The 14,468-nt window shown below is 48.9% G+C and overlaps 1 protein-coding gene across 1 annotated transcript; it reads right to left on the reverse strand.

Moving 5' to 3' along the window:
• Positions 1-101: 101 nt before the first annotated feature.
• RAB1B (RAB1B, member RAS oncogene family) lies at positions 102-13,375 on the reverse strand. Its single transcript, NM_001270662.2, has 6 exons — positions 13,304-13,375; positions 6,818-6,890; positions 5,046-5,141; positions 3,594-3,689; positions 2,423-2,554; positions 102-2,171 (listed from the first exon to the last, which is right to left on the reverse strand). The coding sequence occupies exons 1-6, from the start codon at positions 13,324-13,326 to the stop codon at positions 1,974-1,976; spliced, it is 618 nt and encodes a 205-aa protein (NP_001257591.1). The 5' UTR covers positions 13,327-13,375; the 3' UTR covers positions 102-1,973.
• Between the last annotated feature and the right edge of the window lie 1,093 nt (positions 13,376-14,468).

The following is a 14,468-nucleotide window of genomic DNA, read 5'->3' on the forward strand; positions in this document are numbered from 1 at the left end:
CTACCCTCCACCTGGTCCCATCGAACAGTGCCACCGTGTTAAGTCTGAAGAAAAGAAAGAAAGCAACAAAAAACCACCAAACACAACTGGTGTAGCCCGAGTTGGTTTTGCAATGCTTTTATTACTGTATATATTAACATTGTTTTTGGATATTATGTAGCAGGCATCTCAACATTTAAGTTCATTTGTGCAGTTCTCTGAAGGGAAGATGTTTTGCCCTCAGTACACCTTCTGGGTCGCTTCCTGATCTTAGCAGCACTCACCACTCCCTCAGCTCCTGCCCTCAAAGAGGAGCCAGTCACATTATAATGAATTATACCAACAAGCACATCTCTAATAGAAAGCACATCACTTTATTGTGAAGGTCTCAAGTGGAAGAGTTCAACTTAACCATGACAATACTTTATGTATTACAATTGCCTGTTGATTGATGCAACTATGTTGAAGAAAGCTGTTAGCCAAAGTTCCCCCCTCCCCCCCCAGAAAAAAAGATCAGAGGATATTTGCACCAATTTTAGTTTATACCTCACAACATACCTAGGCTATATTTTTACTACCACAAGGTGTATTTACTACTAGGGGAATGTTACATGGTCTTTCAAACATGAGACTATTTACAGAATAGGCTGAACGTTTTGAGTTTAGATAAAGCTGAACAATTTTACATGTATAGGAAGTGTTATAGGCTAGCTTTCCTGTGGCTTTTAGCTAGACATCAGGCACTAATGACTTGATTAGCTCTGTACAACGAATCACACGCTGCCCAAACCTCACGGCTGCTGGTTAGTTCCACATTGGGTGACAGAGCGCCTACTGGAGCAACAGCCTGGGGTGGGGCTGCCCTGTCCCCACTGCGTCCTTCTGGTGCCTCTACACATAACAGAAGAGAAACTAAGCCGTTGCGTGAAGAAGAGTATTAATTAAAAGAGGATGGAATTAACAGTATATAGAAAAGACATAATATACTGGTAGAAAGTTATACCACCTCAAGGTTACGCTGAAGTCACTCACGTTAGGGAAACACTGTTCCTCTCCCCTCACACAAAGCAGACAGATGCCCTACGTGGAGTCCTTGAGAAATAAATTAAGTTCTGAGACTAAGTTAGGGAACTGCAGTACATTCAGAGTGCACGACGCCTCCACCAACACCGGGGCGTTCCTGGTACAGTGTGTGTGCCTTCAGCACCGCGACAGCTCAGGCCTTTGGGGCACAGTCACTATGGTGGTTGCAGGGAAGGTCTCTGCTCTACTACAGGGTCTGAGAGCCATGGCTGCACAAAGATATGTTTGTGCACAATGCAAGCCTGATTTCCCCCTTAGCCAATACAAATTAAGACAATATTTATCACCATACAGTTTGATATTACTTCCAATAAGTACAATATTTATTAAACATTTCTTCAGTTTTGTTACATATTGTGCAACAAATTACAATATTCTGCAGCCACAAATTATATGCAGAGAGTATGAAGAAACTATTAATCAGAGATAGTGCGATCTTTCCATTTATAATTCTACAAGAAGGAACTAGCAAATCAGATCTTACATATATCTTACTAAATTTTATGCATGGAAACCGACAGACACTGTTGTGCTGTTTGATACAAAATGGCTAAACTTCATCTTCAGAAGACTAAACCTGACATCTAAACATGCCAATAGAAACATCAAAACAAAAATACATCCTAACCAACCACAGGAAACAGTCTGGTATCAGGAAAAGCAACAAGGATTACACGTTTATAAACCAGCACACAAAGGTTTAAAACAGTTCTGAAAATGAAGTTAGCTGTCTTGAGTCAAGGGAATAAAAAAAGTCAGTATTGACCATTTACAATCTCTGACCTTTGTGGAGACGGTAAGAATCTGTTGTAGTGCAGCTACATACAGTACAATTCAGGCAATTTTTTTTTTTTTCACTTGGGTTCAGATTGCAAATTCATTGTTGTGAGACAAAAGGGGGGAGGCAAGTTTTAGCAGCAACCTCCACTAGACTGCTTGACTGGAGTGCTCTGAATTTTAACATTGGACTTCTCTGCACCACCAGCTGTCGCTCCAGGACCCATTCGTTTTTTAATCTCAGCAGCCATGGTCATGAAAGACTGTTCTACATTTGTGGCGTTCTTTGCACTGGTTTCCAAAAATGGAATTCCAAGAGAATCTGCAAATTCCTGCAAATTGAGAAACAGTCAACAGTGAGCTCACATACAGACTCGGACCTCACCTTGCTTCCCAGCGCAGCTCTGTATGAGCTTTAAGTTCCCAGACCACAACCCCACTCCCAAGCCCCACCTGCTGTGCACCTAAGCTACCTGCACTCATGGCACACTGCCACCTGTGTACCAAGGTGCTCCTGTACCCTACTCAGCTGCCTGTGCAACCCAGGGCAGCGCTCAGCCATGCAAGGAGATTATCAACATACCTTTGCTGTTGTATAGTCTACTACTTTCTTTGTGGTCAGATCACATTTGTTCCCCACCAACAACTTGTTGACGTTTTCACTGGCATAACGGTCTATCTCCTGCAGCCACTGTTTTACATTATTGAAAGACTCCTAGGAGACAAGAGAACTGTAAGCGAGACCCCTCACCACGAGCACAGGTCAGCACTACTTGGTAGTAACTGGAAGAAGATGAAGACTAACATACTTAGTGTGCTTCACAACCACAAGGGACAGAACAATAATGCTGCTGTATTTACCCACAACACAGCACTCCCCTGATTATCTCAGGATAAGGAAGTCAACACAGGATCTAGAAACTCTAGAATTCATTGCTCCAAGCCCTGCACAATCACCCTTCCTCCATTGCTGCATTTCCCCCTCCACCCCTTCGTATTTCCCTGTTGAATGGCAAACATACACCAGCAGGGACTCCTCCTCCTCTTCCTGTAGCAGAGAGAGAAAAGGCACACAGCTGAAAGCAGAACCACCCCAGGTATTAAGAGCACTAGCTATGAGGAGCAAGCCATGTTGTCGTAGAGATGATGGAACAGTCTTTGACTCCAGAACTGCCACACTGAACTGACATTCGGGTTAGTACTAAACTCAACTGTTCCTTTTCTATTGCTCAGGAAACTCGACGCCTCCAAAGAGCCCTTCAGGCAGCACAACAGCACCAGTAGTCTTCAGAGATGCACAGAAAACACTGGCTCAGTTGTACACTGCACACACACTGACATTTGTTTCAAATTCCAGTCTTCATTGCAGACGAAAGTTCAAGTACATTCAGAAATCTTTCAGCAACTTCATCAGCAACTCAGAGTTCCTGCTGCCAAAAGCAGGCTGAGATATATTCACACAGAACAGTCAGTTACGGGCCCAGCAGATCTCAGCTTAAGCCTAGGATACCACTGCTTTACAGCCATATATCCCAAAGCTCCTTTTATTTCCGTGTTAAGCCCCAAACCAGACACTAACACACATTCAGCTTGATAAACATTAACACAGTCAGAAGAACATGCCACTTGTATACTTAAGAAATGCCAAGTTGTTAAAATCCTGAGCAGTGCAAAAAGCATCAGATTGCTTTTATTTACATACCAGCCTAGTGCAGTCCATGTGGGAAAACACCAGGCACAGATTCACCCCTTACCTGATCTGTAACATCATACACAACTATGATGCCATGAGCTCCTCTATAGTAACTGGAAGTGATAGTTCGAAACCTCTCCTGTCCCGCTGTGTCCCACTGCAAGACAAACAGGACCAGTTACTGCAGTGTAGCTGTACCAGTGTTACACAACCCTGTGGAAATGCAGCCATCCAGCTGCAGGCATAGCCAGGTCACAACTACAGAGACAGAAACAAACAGGATTGAAGATAAGGTTTTAATTGAAGCACACTTCAGCAGGTGCTTTTCTAGAACTGCCAGTTCATTTGGTTTTTGGACAAGTACACTAAAGGTATCTCAATGAAGAAAACATTTTGCATCCTTTGGACCTCAACAGAAGCTACAGTGCAGTGGTGAGGAGAACAAACATACAAGCTAGGGCTTTAAAACCTGTTAAAATCAGACAGGTGTGGGCATCTTTTAACATCGCCAATCCCTCCCTCCAGCTTCCTTGGTACAGGAGCTGCAAAGGCAACACCACCTTTGTTAAGGAAGGGTATGTGGTTCTTGACTTCTTCCCCTGCCAGGGCAGGAACAGCACCCACCCAAACACCGCTGTTCCCTGGGCCACACCATGAGCAGGGCTAAGCACGTATTAAAAATAGCCAGACTCAGAGACAGATTTCAGTACTGACAGCATTCCTGGCTCTGGAGGTCTGCAGGCTCAGCCACAGAGGTTTCTGGCTGTGAACCGGACTGCCGCTGCTCCACAACGCAGCCTGAAATCCCTGAGTCACTGCCTTCCCATCCTGAGTGCCTCTGCTTGAGCTGGAAGCAATGGCTGACAGGGATTGTGTGACCTTGCACAGATATTAGATTTCATTACACAAGTCACTGTTTTGGAGTGCTTCAAGATTAGAGGAAAAAGCTGCCAGGCCTCTTCCCCTGCTTCTTCTAAGGGAAAGGCCAAACAACCAGAAGACAGCCAAGGCTAAGTTGGGCAAGCCAATTAACAAGCATTTGTGTCACTTTCTCCTTTTAGATGCATGAAAGCACACTTCCAGCACTAAACAGTACAGACAGCAGTTAACAGCTGCTGCAGAAATTGGGCATCTGGGGCAGTAATGTGATGTCCTTGCACAAATCCTTGCCAGCCACTGCCGAATGAGCCCAGTTTAGATGAGAACACACCAACACAGGATCCTACCCCTCTCAGCTCACCACCCATGGTGCCTTACAGCACTTCAGTTTTCTTTTCTTCCCAGAGGAAGAAAAAAAATAACACATCATTTCCCCCTTTGGGCCAGCAGGCTTCATCAGCATCCTTCTTTAGAAACAGGCAATGGGAAGTCTTGTAACAGTTGCCTGTCCTCTTGATACAGGGAAGACACCATTTTAATCATTAAGATATCATCAAATATAAGTACTGCTAATCACAAAGGTAACCATGCTGTAACAGACTGAGGTAGCCAGGAGTTCAGAAATGCTACTTACTATCTGAAGCTTGATTGTTTTCCCATCTAGTTCTATAGTTCTGATTTTGAAGTCCACACCAATTGTGCTGATGTAACTTTCTGTGTACGTGTCATCCTAGGAAAGAGTGAACAGAAGTCAAGCCAGCTGCCCTTCTGCAGTCACCTACTTAATTATGCAACAGATAAACACCATGCAAACAAAGCTACTTAGTTCTCCAGCAAAAAGTGGTCTGATCATCCATTGCAAAGTCCAACAGTTACCTGTACCTCTTCAATCAATATTTACTCTTCAGAGAGCATGGTATAAAACAAGATTTATGTGCCACAACTAGTCAGTAAAACTCATTTTGAAAACCACTACAGCTTTAAGTCCTCTTGAACCACAGCTTAAAAGACAGCCTTTGTTGAAGTTGGCAAACTGAGGAGCTATTTAGAATAACCATGATGGTCATTAAAACGTCTCCAATTTTTACCTTCCTTGCAGGTTCCTTTATCTGTGACACAGCAGCCATCTCCAAGAAGGTAAAAGCTTTGCCTCAGTCACACTCCTCATCTGAATTTCAGATCCTTTGGTTGCTAAGGCAGTTTAGAGTTACAGCTTGGGCTCCTGTGTTGAAGTCCCCTGCTGCAGTCTGAGTAAACACAGGAAGCCAATGGCAGCACTGGTTTAACAGCACACAGCTGCTCTGAGACCCCAGCTGGCCTTAGGGAGCACAGGAACCTTGGGCTCACAGCTATGCTCTAGTGACCACGAGCCTACTGGCATAAAGGAGCTTATATCCCTGAAGTACTGGAAGGATAGAACTTGGGGTAAAATATGCCACAAAGGGCTTTACATAACCAGCAGCTGGCACAAAAGCATGGGATTTCTTTGGGTTATGAATGGAAAACACCTCAGATATAACATCTGCCTGAAGGAGCTGAATGTAGAAATAAAGCATTAAACCTTTTAGAATGTGGCATTTATGTCCTTAACATTTCAGTGCTCAGAAAGGTGTGTTCAAAAAGCCTGCTGCTGCTTAACCTACAGCATGAGCACGTGTAAGCGAATGCTGCAGTAATTCCTTATGTCAAGTAAAACAAAAAAAGCTTAGCTAGAAAGTCAAATTTCCACAGGAAAAAGCTACTTAGTTACAGAAATATCAGATAAATGAGCACAAACTTGAGCTGGTTATCAAAAGGGAAAGTTGGACAATTGACATGAAGACAAAAATGTATTCAAAAGCATCTGCAAGAAAAGCAGGCTAGACTGATCTGGGAGTACTGCTCCAGCCCTGGTGTCACTTCCAATCCACTGCCTCCAGCTCTAAGAGCAGGGCAGGTTACATCAAGTGTTCATGCTGCTTTTCACATTACCCCATCCTACTAAAGCAGCACTGCACACCCTGATAGTTTCCACCTGTGTGATGCTGTTGGTGCACAGCAGACCACCACTTCATGCAGGTACCATGCAGCACAGCAGGCTCCTCCCAGAGCAGTTGTTGGGGTAAGAACTGCCACCATCATCTGCAATAGTACCAGAACCCAGCACTAGGATATTCTCCCTCAAGTGAGAGAGTGACAATCAAACTTAACTGCACATCCTCAACATCTGTCCTTATTGCTTGAGGATACATTGGCTAGAAACAAGTGCAGAAGACAGGAGGGCTAAGGAATACTTTGACTATGGCTTGGTATTACCAGACTTAACAGACATCAGTCCCTTCAAGCAGTTCTTGCAGCAGATAAATTCTTAAGTACCCGGCAGGTTTTTGTTTTGTTTTTCAATGAAGTTTAAGCAGAATCACTTACTGCAAACCTAAGTAGAAGGCAAGATTTCCCAACACCGGAGTCTCCAATCAGAAGTAGCTTGAATAAATAGTCACTGCAAGAAGAAAAAACAGCACTTAATGAGAAATGCCATTGACAGCCAAGTTCATTAAAGCAATATACTATATTTCAGTGGGTAAATTAATTCACTGCTAGAGAACAGGCACCTACAACTCCAAACCCCTCTACCCAGTTTAGATGCTTACACAAGTCACTTAATTTGCTTTGTAAGGGAAGTGTGAGGTACTTGTTGTGCATGCAGCATTTTTGGATAGAGGCATTTCTTCCTAGGAAGTTCCACTGAGGACACTGGCCTATCAGCAAGGCAAGAGAGCCCTGCTTCAGCCCTTTGTGGTCTAGCTAAAGCTGAAACCACACTTCCCAGTCAAGTGCAAGCCTCACTCTTTGGTTGAGCAACTGCAGCAACAGATGGCAGAAGTAATAGCTCTGGTGGTCAGCAAGCTTTCTCCACACCATTTTTAAGTCAAAGCCCAATGCCACTGCGTAACTCCATGAACTGCTGGCTAAAAGCAAACGGTTCTTCTCTCAGTTTACATTACCCAAACTTAAAGTTTCAGCAGAAACCAACGGAATACACAGTGTTAATGGCTCGTACACCTAAATTAAGTTTAATGATCTGCTAACACAAAATGAGCACTCGCCTTCTGCTGCAGACCTTACAGCAGAATGGCCATATATTTTACTGGTCTTCCAGAAAGGAAAGAAAACTAAAGCCATTACCAAATGGGAATGTATTCATGCTCATGTGGGACATCAGCACGCATCTGTGCTCAGGAAGAGGGCGGTATGATGTGAACCACCACCTGCAGCAAGCAGGTAACCTGTGTTAGACTGACCCACCCTAGGCTTATAGCACTTCAGCCCCATGACGTCCAGAATGACATCCCATACATATTTAGCCACAAGTATACAGCAGACATGTAAATGGAGCAATGCCCCAGGCACTGGACAGTCACAGCTGTGCTTTGTAAGCTCAGAGTGCAACAATACGTGCAACATTGTCACCTCTTGGCCCCCTGACATTGGCTGGGGGATCCCTGTGGGCTGCTCCTCCTGTGCTGTGCTGCACCAGGGCTGTGTGAGGCTGCTGTTTGGGGAAGCCCTTCAGGGGCAAGTGCCACTTAACCAAATGAAGATGAGACTCATCCAAGTGCCTGAAGCCACCTGTCCCCACCTATTACTCCCCACCACTGCAGCAACTCCAGTTGGCAGGAGCCTGCATGCATCCCCAACTGGTATAAGCCAAACAGCTGGGCAGCTGCCAGCCATCACCACTGTTCTGCTCACACGCCTGGGGGTGACTTGTCTTCCCAGATGGTCCCAGGCTGAAGGAACTTGTTCAGCTGAGACTTCCACTCACCTTCATAGTGCTTCTGGTTTGTCTCTAGCCTTGAGAGAAGTGGTAAATGCAACAACTAATAAACTAATCTTTCAGAAATGCACGTTTCCTACATATCATAAAGTAAAAAGCACTCAAGGCATTTCAAAAATCAAAGTCATCTATGGGATATTTAGCAGTTTATGGCCACCAGAACTCACTACTGTCAAGTCACATACTAACACAAAGCAAGACTGTTTTAGTAAAATGACAGTTACTAACCCAGATAGTTCAGGAGAGATAAGTTTGATTGCATACACACAACCCACTTATCTCAACAGCTTCAAGACAGATGAAGAACTACCACTTACCAGGGGGACTATTACTGCCAGCAGCTCACACTGGTTGATCACTGCCCAGGACAGCACTGACAGGGCACTCACAAAGCTCAGGCCTACCTGGGAGCTGACCCAGCAGCACCCTGTGCACTCCCCCCATGCCCTTTGGGACAGCAGTTCCGTATGTCTTGTAGGCCAACCTGCAGAAGCTGCCACAGCAATGAGGTGAGAGCTGAGGATGCCCTGCTGCACTCCATCACAAGATGAGCTCCAAGCCTGATGGTGAGCCAGCAGGACTGCATGGCCAGCCCTACAGCTACCTCAGCACTCCCCCGGCCACCTCCCACACCCAGGAACTGAGGCAGGAGCTACCCCGAGCTATCCCCAAGCAACTGCATCCAGGCACTGAAGTCTCCTTACCCCCACCAAGGATTTACTGCCCTGGGAGCAGCAGAGAAGAATGACATAGGCTGGAGGGTGAGGTGAAGGCACACAGCTCTCAGACCCAGCCTGCAGTTCAACTTATTCCTCCTTCCCCATGATCACAAAGTGAAGCTACAGCTGCCTCAGCTTTTGGTTGTTAAGTTCCTGGCAAAGCTAAGTTTCCTGCAAGACTAAATTATTAGTTCTGGAAAGCACAAATACACTTGAAAGTATGAGAGCCTGCAGCACATTTGTAATCTCCTTAAGAACAGTATCGTATGAATATTACCACTGTTCTCACTAAGACATTGGTGCTAACACTGGGAGAAAAGCATTAATTCCTTCTTAGTGTAGATAAGGCTGCAGTGAGGAGCTTGCCATCAGGAAGATGCAGGTGTCCTCAGCCCCCAGGCACCACATGGCCTGCCCTCCCCTCCTCCTGGTGCTCAGGGCAGCCACCAGCCACCTCTACCCTGCTATTATGTCTTCCATTTTAAATGCAAGCATTTACTTACTGTCCAGAAGCGAAGAAGGGCTGTCACAGCTTATCCAGCACTACTGCTACATTAAAGCAACAGGAATCCGAAAGCCTTCGAGAACACTGCTTTTGACACCTTTACCACTAAGGCCTTCCTGACCTCACTCTATTTCAGAAGCAATCCACAGCTCAGAGCAGCTCCAGCACTGCTCTGGCCCTGGCACAAAGCAACGGCCTTTATCAAGTGGCTCCCACCCCAGAAATGGGCACCGTGTCATAAACCTACTTTCTCCAGATAAGCATGACTGAAGCTTAGACCTGCATGAACTCAAGGATAACTGAAAGTGGAACCTTGCTGTTTGGGTTCTCAAAAACTAAGGTTACTGCACGCATAAAACCCAATTGCACACTGCATTTCTAGGTACAGCTGCTTCAGGAGCTTTTAAAACATGGTGTCTATATACAGACCACAGATGAGCAGTGCTACACAAGGTGTGATGATACACTTTTAACAGTTTAAACCCAACAGAAATGAAAAGAAACCACAAAGCTTTCCTGAAGTCTATTTCCAGACTGAACTCAGCTGATGGAATAAACAGCTTCCACTGCTCTCATGTGTCCAAGTCACACAGGTTAATTTTGGTGTTGGCTCTGAAGTGCAACAACCATTTCTGAAGCTACTGAGTTTTGCTTTTCAGGGCTGAAGAGTTTGGTGACTGGCTCTCAGAGCACAGCAAGCCTTGGTAAAGCAGGCTGAGCACAGCACAAGCTCTGCAGTACAGCTTCTCTACAGCACTCTGAGGTGGCATGAATTCAGACTGATCATTCAGCCATCTCTCATTATGTATATAAGCAGGCATACTTAGCACCCATATAAGACAGCACACAGGAGGGTGCACGGCAAGGCAGGCACAGCAAGTACAAGGGAGGCTCTTCCATCCTCCTTGTCAGGAAGAGGATACACCAGATTCTTGCCAAAGAGAAGGGGTGGATAATACTAAGTTCAACTGCTTCTTGCAAAAGATGAGATCTCCAAAGAGTACTGTCACGTCTGAGTGGGGAGTAGCACTACCACAGATCCTCCATGCCATGGCCAGGAAGAAGAGTTCACGACAGATGAGGCCAAAGCCACACAGAATGAGGGATCTGCATGCCTACCGTACTGTTGTTCACACAGGTGGAAGTGTCCTTTCTTTCCTACTATCAGGAAGGTTTGATCCCAAAACAGACAAGGACAAGGTAGACATCCATCCCCTACAGCAAACTGCTGGAATCAGCTTTAAACACTCGTGTCAGCTGCAGGGTTATTGCAAACAGACACAGCAGCCTCCAATTTTCTGTCTTTGTTCCACCACCCAAGAAATTCTGAAGAAGAGCATGACTGCCACTGATTACACTCTGCTTGTGGAAGCAAACAGAATCAGAAGACAATGCCACTCTGCAACGCACGCTGTGGTTTAGAAAGGTTAAAACACGTGACTCCAGATGTCTTCAGCAACCCAAAGCTGTCACTCAATCATCATCCACCGAGTTCCACCATACAAGACGAAAAGCCCACACAGGTATTTGGTAACACCTCTAAATACTATAAGCAAATGTATTCCAAAAACGTTTCCTTATTCCCCTTACAGCTCCCTAGCATGAAAGCCAGACATGACATAGCACTGAGCAAGATGAGCACTGCTGACCTGCTCACCCTGCGGCGTTCACACCAGCCAGCCTGCTGCACACAGGTTGCACAACAGGTAGGAAGCACCAAACCCAGCAAGACCTTGACACTGAAGTCAAGACTGATGCTTTGCTTACTTAAACACTGCAGCGGGGGAGGAACACAAAGGAACACAACCCAGCAATGGCCAGACAGATGTTTTGGGAACGTGGCTTCACAAACACCACACCAATATCTCAGCCAGCCCTCCTTCACTTGGAGGGAACAGCACACTCATTATCCCACTAAGCTGTCTTGGAGCACCAAAATTCCAAGCAAGCTCTCAGAAGCACACAATGCTGCAAGCTCTGACACCATGCTCCTAATCTCATGACTTTTTAAATAAACCAAATGAAGAATGCGAGTCTTTTGTACTAAAAAATATTACCTGACCCACTGATGCCCGATGGAGCTCTGGCAGACCAGGGAAAGAGGGTGCGGGGCTGTGCTAAGGAAATGAATGTACATTACAGGCAAGGCACTGCTAGAAGGACAAATGGACACCTGCACCTGTTGCAGATGAACGACAAAGAAGGTTCTAGCCCTATCAGTCTTACTTATGGTTTAATATTGACCAAAGTGTAGTACAGGGAAAGAAAATATCTGCCAATCTCACTGTACTCTTCCCATCTCTTATCCTCATCCGGCAGAGACGGCCCTGTCAGGAAGTGACACTTTAATATCACAAGTTAATCTTAAACTACAGCCTTTCCTCTTCAACCCGCTTTCAAGAGCGCAACAGCCCTCACCATCAGGAACAAATACGCTCTGTGGAGAACGAGTCTCCCACAGAATGTTTTCCCAACTTCAGAGCAGCATTCAGTACCTCTGCGCAGGAAACCATCCACTGCATCAGCTGAGAGCCTTCCCTGAGGCCAGAAAGCTATGGGAAGAACCCCTTCCTCCCCCAGCTCCTCACAGCCCAGCCTAGCACTTCACGGGCAGCCTCTGGCTCCAAAATCTGCTGGTGTATATGATGAACTCAGGTGGGACCTTGGGAGCTTTCATGGCCATAAAGGCACCCAGCACTTGTTGGTCGCTCACCCACTGGCTGCATCCTGCTGCTGTTTTCATGTTTCCTGAATCCACACCAGCAGGCTCGTTATGTAACCTTGCCAAGATGTAATCTGAGTTGCTGGCTGTACTTCATGGTTTTCACAAACTATCTCGAACGAGACGATGATTACTTTGCCTTCTGTTTCTGTTCACTCTTCAGGTGATTTAATGGGCACAGAGTGCTCGCAGGCAGGCTGCTGTGTGCCGGGAGCACAAAACCACGGCCACGCAAGCCAGTGCTGGGAGAAACAGTAAGCTCTAAGGACAGAAGTTGTTTGAGTGTCATCTGGAGCAGCAATGCCATCCAACACAGGCAGCTCAACACCAGAGCCACTCTGGTTACATCAGAGGGCACAGCAGCTTTGTCATCCCAAACTGGAGTGCTGGCAAAGCCAACATAAGGGAAAGAACCCTAAAAACACTCTCCAGCACTACAGCGGGTTTTGAAGCGTTTCTTTTTTAGCTCTTCTCAAGTCTCTCCTATTCTTCATGGGAAGAACGATGAGTAGAGCGACGCCGACGGTGCCTGCAGCCCCAAAAGGGGTGGGGGGGCGCAGAAACCACTCTCACTGCTGCCAGGCTGCGGCAGCCCCCGGCCCGGGGCTCAGCCCCGCTCCCAGCGGCTGGGGGGGGGGAGGCCAGGAAGGGGGCCACAGACACGCTGCGAGTTCCGACGACCCCCCGAAAAGCCGTGCAGCCCTCGGACTCCGCGGGCAGCCGCCGCTTCGGGCTGACGACGGCCCCTCGGAGCGTTTCATTCCCGAGCCCCGGCGTTGCAAAACCCACAGAGGCTCGAGGTGTTTTGCAAGAGCCATGTGACACACACATGACTCGCAGCTAAGCGAAGGGTGGACCTCCGCCTGCCGAGCCGCCGGCCCGGATCGGCTTTCACAAAGCGCCGTTCCCCCCGCGGCCCTCCGAGGCCCGGCCGTGAGCGCACGGAAGCCCGGATGGGGCCGTCCCCGCGGAACGCCCGGGATGGCCGCCGCGTTCCACCGCCGCCCTTCAGCCCCGCGGCCGCGCCCCGTCACCCAGCGCGGCGGGGAGGCCGCCGCCCGGAAGGCTCCGCGCCCCCCCCGCCGCGGCCCGCTCGCCCTCCGTCCCTCCCGCCGCGGCCCGCACTCACTATTCGGGGTTCATGCTGGACATGTCCGTGGGGCCCGCGGCCCGAGGGACGGCGAGCGCGCTGTGAGGGGTGGCGGTCGCGGCCTGGCACCTCCCGCCGCCGAGGCGGGCGCTCCGCGGATGCAGGCGTCCAACGGCTCCCGCCTTCTGTCGCCGCTCGGCTCGGCCTGCCCCTCCGCCGACACCCTGCCCGCTCCGCGGCCTCCGCGCTCGCTCTTCAGCCCAAAATGGCCGCCGGAGCCCAACCAGGAAACGGGGCGGCGTCTCGCCGAGCGGCGCTTACATGGCCGGGGGGCGGCCGCGGGGCACGCCGGGAAAGCGAGTCCGCGCCCCGCCCGCCGCCTCGCGCCGACGGGCGGCAGCGCCGAGGGGCAGAAGACTCGCTTTCCCGGCGGCCCCCGCGGCGGCGGCGGCGCATGCGCGCGGGCCGGCCTTTCTTCCCTCGGCCCCGTCGGCGCGGCGCGGCGGGCGGCGCCGCGCATTGGCCGCAGAGGAGCCGGTCGGGGTGACGTCGGCGGGCAGACGTGGCAGCCCGGCCGAGTCCGCGGGGCGGGGCCTGCCGGGGCGGGGCCGCGGCCTGCTGAGGCCTGGCCGCCGTTGTGGCGGTGCGATTGCGGTGCGCGTACGGCCGCTTCGCAGTGAAGCGGTATCACGGTGCTCCCACAGGCGTTCCCACCGAGGCTCTGCCCCTCCCGGCCGAGCGCATCGCTGACACGTCGTGCCGGATTGCGGGCACTCGGCCCCGCGCGTCCCAGCAGCTCCACATAATCACCCGGGGAATGTAAATCCCCACCGACGCGTTATCTGGCGTCCCTTGGTTACAAAGGGCACCGTATAACGCGCTGGCCAAAGTTTATCTTCCAGGTGGCTCAAAGGAACAGCCTGCAAACAGGCCTGTGAGCTGCTGCCCGCGTCCTGTGGAAGCGTTCCTTGGCGGCAGAGCTCCGTGCCCACAGGAGCTGATCCCGTTGTTTCCCCACAATAAGACTGCCGAGCCACTCGTGCTCCACAGTCTCCATGTCTGCAGCACGGTTACGGTCATTTCCATAAAGGAAGTCAACAAACTGAGCCAACTGAAATGGGCGCTGTGGAGCGTTGGTTCTCAAAGCTCTGTGTTTCCTTTGCTTTCTTCTGCTGGTTGTCAGATAGGGACCTACGTGTGAATC

Source organism: Gallus gallus, chromosome 3 (assembly GCF_016699485.2).
Source record: "Gallus gallus isolate bGalGal1 chromosome 3, bGalGal1.mat.broiler.GRCg7b, whole genome shotgun sequence".
NCBI classification, from domain to species: domain Eukaryota; kingdom Metazoa; phylum Chordata; class Aves; order Galliformes; family Phasianidae; genus Gallus; species Gallus gallus.

Coding starts and splice junctions, on each gene's coding strand:
- RAB1B (NM_001270662.2), bottom strand. CDS start 13,326: ATGTCCAGCATGAACCCCGAATA. Junction 2,555..3,593: donor TGTATGATGTTACAGATCAG/GTAAGGGGTGAA, acceptor CTTGTCTCCTAG/GAGTCTTTCAATAATGTAAA. Junction 2,172..2,422: donor TAGACTATACAACAGCAAAG/GTATGTTGATAA, acceptor CTCAATTTGCAG/GAATTTGCAGATTCTCTTGG.